Raw genomic sequence first — 8190 nt, 5'->3', positions numbered from 1 at the left:
AACCAACCAACCAACTTATGAGTATGGTATTTATCAATGTAATATCACTAACCCCAACTTCTGCTTCACCCCGAGGCTACCGGTTACAATCGGACGAGCATGAACGACGTATATCCATGCTCGAGAAACTATTATCCTGAACCTGATTGACGAAATTTAACAAGATTTGTACCGATATGAAAGTGAACTGGCTGCGCCAATTCTCCACCTACCGAGGACTTGAGGGACATAAAGGATCCTCTGCTGGCGAGCATAAAACGATATCACGTGCTCAAACAGGAGCTGCGCGAACTGGGCAAGGACATTGCAAAAGAACTTCAATGTACCCCCTGGTATGAGAAGGCATGGAACTAGGGACTGAATGTTAATATCCATCCATGGATACGTATCATTTCCCAGATATTGGTGGCAGTTCAACTGATTTTGGCATTGTGCTGGCTGATCATGACATGTGCAGCATGTAGGAAGCTAAAGCAATCACTCGTATGCAAGAGAAAGATAGATTGTTGATGCGTGGGGGAATTTAAACCCCGGTTAAGCAATTGATCTCCCAAATTTGGCGGCAGTTATCGCCGCAAGCGGAGCGGAATTGGCGGCAGTTATTGCCGCAAGCGGAGTGGGAAGTCTAAAGCATTAGATAGCTTTGCTCTAGTGGTCTCATGGGCTGAGGTTAGCCAGGGACCAAATGGGGAATTGAAGTGGGACTTTAGAGGCCCACTATTGTTTAGGAAACTAGGAATTGGGCCTGCTATTAGACACAGACATGTTTTAGAAAGTCAAATTAGAAAGCATTGCACACGAGCTGAGCATAACAATTACAGGATGTAGCCTAGCTGCTAGGAACCGCAAACTAGGCTCCCTGAGTACTCTTAGACTAAGAGACAGTGATGGCAACCGCAGGTCAAAATGAACATACATCTTTATAGATAAAAGCGTCTACCGTGGTCAAGAAACACAGACCATGGAGCAAATACGACTTCTAAGCCGCCAGGTGCAACTTAGAGATGTCAAGTTGTTTCTGCCTGGCAATAACTAGCAAGGCCAATCATATTGCAGCCTACCTGCAAGAGGATGTGGGTACCAGACTTAATAGATGTAGACAGAGAATAACAGGATGCTGACATTAAGAATAGATGCATGTGGTTAAGCTTGATGTGCTTTTGAAATGTCACAGAGGAACTGATGATGCATAACGGATTGCAGTTTTCGGCTTTAAATACTGCAGCCAGGCTGAGAGACAGTATTTGGGCTTTTCCTAATTGCTGTTCTCCCCTTGGCCAAGGTATTCTCAAATAAACATATTTTGTTCTTTAGCAGACTTGTGTTGAGCCTTTATTTTGGTTCCACAACAGACAAGCAGTCTGACAATTTAGATACCAAGCAGGGGCCGAGAGAAGTTGTGGAGAGGTAGACTTGGGTGTCGTCTGCGTACACGTGGAAACTGACTCCATGTTTGTGGATGATATCGCCAAGGGGCAGCATATAGATGAGAAATAAGAGGGGACCAAGGACAGATCCTTGGGGACACCAGAGGTAACGATGCGGGAGTGGGAAGAGAAGCCATTACTGGAGATTTTCTGTCTACGATTAGATAGATAAGAATGGAATCAGGCGAGTACAGTCCCACCTGGCTGAACATTGGTGGAGAGGCGATGGAGGAGAATGGAGTGATCAACTGTGTCAGCGGCTACAGGCAGATCCAGAAGGACGAGGAGGGATTGTTTACCTTTATCACAGTCACAAAGGATGTCATTTGTGACTTTGATGAGAACAGTTTCGGTACTGTGGCAGGGGCGAAAGCAAAATTGAAGGGATTCAAACATTGAATTCATGGAATGATGATCATGGATTTGGAAGGCAACAACACGTTCAATTACTTTGGACAGGAAAGGGAGTTTGGAGATGGGGTGATAGCTAGCAAGCATAGTGGGGTCAAGGGTTGTTTTTTTGAGAGGGGTGATGATGGCAGATTTGAAGGAGAGGGGAACAGTGCCTGAGGACAGAGAACCGTTAACAATGTCAGCTAACATGGGAGCCAGAAAAGGAAGTTGGGTGGTCAGCAGTTTAGTGGGAATGGTTCAAGAGAGCAGGAAGTGAGTCTCATGGATAAGATGAGCTTGGAGCGATTAAGAGGGGAGATCAAAGAGAAACTAGAAAAATATATGAGTTTAGGGCTAGGGCAGGTGGGAGCGTCAGATAAAGTTTGGCCCTGTCAGCTAGGTGAAGGAAGGAAACTCGCAGAGGCAGCTGATCGGATGGTCTCAATCTTTGATACAAAGAAGTCCATGAGCTCCTTATACTTGTTGTTGGAGGTGAGTGTGGTGGAGACAGGAGAGAGGGTTTTAAGGAGATGGTTAGCAGTTGAGAATAATAGCCTGGGGTTATTTTTACAATCCAGAATGATCCTGGAATAGTGAGCAGTTTTTGTAGACAAGAGTAAGAACCGATAGAGTTTTAAGTGTTCGAGTCAGATCTGGCGGTGAATGGCTAAACCAGTTGTCCGCCATATCCGTTCAAGTCTATGTCCTTTTGACTTGAGGGAGCAAAGATGAGGTGTGTACCCGGGGCAACGGTAAGGATGAAAGAGAGTAATTATTTTAATAAGGACTAGGGCATCAAAGGAGGTAGTGAGGGTGTGATTGAGCAGATCGGTGGCTGAAGAAATGTCATTGTTAATATAGGGCCAAAGGTTTGACAGTTTCAAGTTGATAAGTGCAGTTGTAATATAATTTGGAGAGAGTTTTTTCCAGGAGCGGATGCAGAAGGAAGTAGGTTTAGATTGGGGAAGGGGAATATGGGTCAAGAGTGATACAAGGAAATGGTCAGAGATGGCTTTAGCTTTAATTGATACGGTTGGAATAGCAAGACCACGAGAGATTGCAAGGTCAAGGGGGGGGCGTGAATATGGGTTGAGGAATTTACATGGAGGGAGAGGTTAAGGGAGGACAGGAGGGTAGTGAATTCAGAGGAGAGAGAACAAGATGAGTTGAGATGGAGGTTGAAATCACCGAGGATGAGAAGTTGCTCAGTGCAAAGGCTTTGGGAGGAAAGCAATGAGGATATTTCTGTGATAACGTTTTTATCATGTTTGGGTGGGTGGTAGAGAACGACAATTTTGAATGAGAGGTTAGAGGGGTGGAATTAGGCGAGATGTTCAAAAAGTGAGAAAGTGCCGGAGTAAGGGGAGAGACCAAGGTATGATTTAGTGATGAGAGCTATACCCCCACAACGGTGGTCTGGGTAGGGCAAGTGGTAGAAGATATAGCTGGGAGGGGAGGCTTTGATTAAAAGAATGGTGTCATTATCCTTCAGCCAAATTTCCGTTAGTGGAATGGTAATAGTCTTGTAATGGTGGGAAATCTAATTGAAAGTTTGCATTCGTCAATATAAGAAAAGTGGTTGCTGCCCGACACTGTCACAAAAAAATGACAGTAGAACATAACATTCTCTATGGAACAGCTGGTCCAAATCCCAGTGCATGATCCATAAGCTCAAAGCTCTTGACAGCAGGTCCAAATATAAAATACTGTATGTGTAAATGGTTTAAAGTAAAATGTTCAGATTTTTAATATTCTGAAGTGCAATACTTCAGAAATAACAAAACTATGGCAAGATTTTGGCCATCTGTCTATATTGTTTATAGCTGGTTTGCAGTTTGTAGATGTAATCAGTGATTAACTTCCAATGATTACAATGGCAGACAAATCAATTTTAAATACACTGTGATTTAACCGTTTCATTGCAAGTTATGAAATTAGAGGCTCTCTGAACAACATTAGTTCTTGTTTATATAATAATGCTTTTCAGAATAATGCTTTTTATGAATTATCTATAATCTTTTAAAATTTGGAATGAATCATATCCATTTAATTCACAAAATTGTTGTATAAAAAGAGGAAGACAATGGTGCAAATGGAAATTCAAGCTAGTGCAAACATGAAAGATCCTATTTTCCATCTGTTCGTAATATAGGCTGACCTAACAGCATGCACCAAGTTAATGTCGGTTTAAGCAGTGAAAATGCCAAGTCATATTTTCTGTTGTTGGTTTACACAAGTGTTAAAGATTTACTACTTAAATCAGTAACTCAGCCCTTATTAGGGGGAAGATTTAATTCAATAAGGTGTGTGGTTCAGGATTGTAAGCTGCTGGGACTTTAACAGGTGTTTGACACCAAGACAACAACAATCTTTGCATTCATATAGTGCCTTTAACATAGTAAAATTCCCCAGGCGCTTCACAAGAGCATTATCACTGAGTCACGTAAGCAGGTATTAGGACAGGTAACCAAAACTTGGTTGAAGAGGTAGGTGTTAACGAGGAGAGATAGTGAGATGGACAATTTTAGCGAGTGAATTGCAGAGCCTAGGGCCTAGGCAGCTGAAGGTATGGCCAGCAATGTTGCTGCAGGGACATGAAGCAAGAGATAGGCCTTTTTTTTGCATATGCAAATGGTCTAACATTTGCTGCAGTTAAAAGATGCCCCTTGTTTGTCCCTACCTGTTATGGCCCGTGGCGCACTTCTGGTTGTATGTGTGCACACACTTCCTGCCCGCCATTTTGGTGACTTAGGAGCCAGTGTAGTGCTTGTAAAACAGGTGCTACACAGTCCAATTTAACTCCTATAGGCTCAATATTGGCTATTACTATCTATTTCTGCAGCCTGCAAGGAATATTCATACCAGACTAGTTGATGTGCATGGATTTATTGCTGCCATTGCCCTTGGATAGTGTGACATCTAACAGGTCATTCAAAGTGATTGCAACTGATCAATAGGTCAATCCACTTTTTTCAATTGCAAGCATCCTGTGGGGCTGCTTACATGCTTGTTTGGCAGCTGTATTTGTGTGGATCAATGCAGTTTTGAATCCTTTGAATGGTTGACTACATAAATAATGGAATTTGGAATTTTGGGCTGCATTATAACGAAACAGCAAAGGTAACAGGCTGAGAAATCAACTATACATTGGCATACAGTGATTTAAGAAATAAAGGAACTGTGTTTAAAGAATCAAATTAATGCGAAGGACCAGTGCAAAAGAAGTTTCACTGTTTTTGACATTATGAAGAGATAAGTTATTACTGTAAATCTACTTTTTGTACTGAGTACTGTTCATTTAACCATTTAATGTTAAATACATTTATTTGGCCTTGCAATTCTGGACTTATGTCGGAAGACTGGTACAACTCCCATGGAGTTTCAGAGTCAGTGAGGTTTATAGCCTGAGTCGTAGTCTGATTGAAAGCATGTTTTTCTGCTTCTTGGAGATGAGGAGATCATTTGATGGCACCTGATATGTTCCAGTATGTTGCAGTAGTAAAGGTATATTATGGTTTGCAAGGGACATGAGCTCTGCATATGGGAATGGCCATTGGCACATTGCCACTGCTAACCATCTTTTTAAACCCCTCTCCCCAGTCTCCACCCTCACCTCCAACAATAAATGTGAAGAACTCATGGACTTCTTTGTCTCTAAAATGGAGACCATCCGTTCGGCGCCTCTGCCTCTTCCCCTAGCCACCGGGCCAAACGTTCTCTAAGTAGACCCCCTGCCCTAGTCCTGACCTCACATGTTTCTCCAGTTTCTCTCCAATTTCCCCTCGTGACCTTTCCGAGCTTATCCTGTCTATGAGACTCACTTTCTGCTCCCTTGATCCTATTCCCACTAAATTGCTGACTACTCAACTTTCTTTTCTGGCTCCCATGTTAGCTGATATTGTTAACAGTTCTCTCTCCTCGGGTATTGTCCCCCTCTCCCTCAAACCTGCCGTCAACATCCCTCTCCTCAAAAAACCAACCCTCGACCCCGCCGTCCTTGCAAACTATCGCCCCATCTCCAACTTCCCTTTCCTCTTCAAAATCCTTTAATGCGTTGTCACCTCCCAAATCCATGTCCATCTTTCCCGCAATTCGATGTTGGAATCCCTCTAATCTGGTTTTCGCCCCTGCCACAGTACCGAAACTACACTCATCAAAGTCACAAATGACATCCGTTGTGACTGTGGCAATGGCAAACTATCTCTCCTCGTCCTTCTTGACTTGTCTGGAGCCTTTGACACGGTTGACCACTCTATCCTTCTCCAAAGCCTCTCCACCATCGTCCAGCTGGGTAGGACTGCTCTCACCTGGTTCCATTCTTACCTATCTAATCGTAGCCAAAGAATCACCTGTAATGGCTTCTCTTCTCGTCCCCGCATCATTAACTCTGGCATTCCCCCAAGGATCTATCCTTGGCCCCCTCCTATTTCTCATCTACATGTTGCCCTTGGCGACATCATCCAAAAACATAGCATCAGTTTCCAGATATACACTGATGACACCCAGCTCTACCTCACCACCACTTCTGTCGACCCCTCCTCAATCTCTAAATTGTCAGACTGGTTGTCCGACATCCAGTTCTGGATGAACAGCAATTTTCTCTAATTGAATATTGGGAAGATCAAAGCCATTGTTTTCAATCCCCACCACAAACTCCATTCCGTAGCCACTGACTCCATCCCTCTTCCCAACTTCTGCCTGAGGCTGAAACAGATTGTTCGCAACCTCGGTGTCATATTTGACCCTGAAATGAGTTTTTGACCACATATGCGCAAAGACCGCCTATTTCCACTTCCGTAACATTGCCCATCTCTGCTCTTTCCTCAGCTCATCCGCTGCTGAAGCCCTCATCCATGCCTTTATTACCTCTAGATTTGACTATTCCAACACACTCCTGGCTGGCCTTCCACATTCTACCATATGTAAACTAAAGGTAATCAAATGTTTGGCTTCCCGTATCCTAACTCACACCAAGTCCCGTTCACCCATCATCCCTGTGCTCACTGACCTACACTGGCTCCCGGTTAAGCAACGTCTCAATTTCGAATTTCTCATCCTTGTTTTCAAATCACTCCATGGCCTCGCCCCTCCCTATCTCTATAATTTCCTCCAGCCCCACAATCCCCCAAGATGTCTGCGCTCCTCTAATTCTGCCCTCTTGAGCATTCCTGATTATAATCGCTCAACCATTGGTGACCGTGCCTTCTGTTGCCTAGGCCCTAAACTTTGGAATTCCCTGCCTAAACCTCTCCGCCTCTCTACCTCTTTTTCCTCCTTCAAGACGCTCCTTAAAACCTACCTCTTTGACCAAGCTTTTGGTCACCTGCCCTAATTTCTCCTTATGTGGCTCTGTGTCAAATTTTTTGTCTCATAATACTCCTGTGAAGTGCCTTGGGATGCTTCACTATGTTAAGGGCGCTACATAAATACAAGTTGTTGTTGTTGAATACAAGGAAAATATCTAACATAAAAATCCTAATTGGCCTCACTCACCAAGACAGCAGCAAACCTATCTCAGGCACTGCACAACCACTTCACTTAAGTGGTCTCTATCTCAACCATTCCCTATGGTAAAGCATTCTATGCTCCAACAGTAAAGTTATTCTTTACTACAATCTGAGGGAGCAAACATAAAGAAATAAATCATATTTTAAAAATGTAAGTATATCATGTAAAGTCTGCAGTACCACACTAAGCTTGTAAATAATTTCAATAATATGCACCACATCAAAACATCAAAGAAAAAACAATAACATAATTCTATCAATCTATATGACATTTTAAAGTATCATGCCATTTTGTTTGGTTTACAAATTTATAAAGCACTGACTGCTGAGCATTAAGATATCTAGCACGGGGACATCTTCCACAGAATGATACTTTGATCTGGTCTTGAAAACTAAATGCTGTCCCAAGAACTCCCATGGAAAGACCATTCAGGAACTTGAAAGAATCTGGAATAGCAATTTCCTGTAACAATTCTGAGGTGGGTTTCTGATTTCATGCAAGTAGATAAGCATATTGTTAAGAACAAAACTGTTTGCTCAACTTGATAACAAAGAGAAGTGCCATTGTTTTCGACATTTGAAGAGCTAAGGGGGCCGAAATTCACCCCTGCTGGAAATGGGTCACACCTACCGTTTTTCCTGTGTTTTCACCGCTGTGGAATCTTGCGCGATGCAGTGGCCTCTTGCGTGAAATTCAGCTCTTTGTCTTTTTTTTCGAGCGGGATGGAAGTCGATCATAATGGGGGCGGAAGTGGGGCGGAGAACAGAAGATCAGTCATAAGAGGGGCACAAGTGAGGGCGGGTGGAGTGTCTGGCGCTGTCAATCATCAGCGTAGCGCTGATGACATCATCACGCTGGCGCG

At 43.3% G+C, this 8190-nt stretch overlaps 1 protein-coding gene across 1 annotated transcript in view; it reads left to right on the top strand.

Moving 5' to 3' along the window:
• Nucleotides 1–1652: 1652 nt before the first annotated feature.
• The window catches only part of LOC139264116 (transmembrane protein 106B-like), a 47125-nt gene continuing 40587 nt past the window's right edge, over nucleotides 1653–8190 (top strand). Inside the window, exon 1 of the mRNA XM_070880207.1 lies at nucleotides 1653–1779. Coding sequence (XP_070736308.1) covers nucleotides 1653–1779 — 127 coding nt within the window. The remainder of the gene's footprint in view (nucleotides 1780–8190) is intronic.

The sequence above is a fragment of the Pristiophorus japonicus genome, chromosome 5, assembly GCF_044704955.1.
Source record: "Pristiophorus japonicus isolate sPriJap1 chromosome 5, sPriJap1.hap1, whole genome shotgun sequence".
Classification (NCBI taxonomy): domain Eukaryota; kingdom Metazoa; phylum Chordata; class Chondrichthyes; family Pristiophoridae; genus Pristiophorus; species Pristiophorus japonicus.
This window is presented reverse-complemented; position numbering and strand designations above follow the sequence as displayed.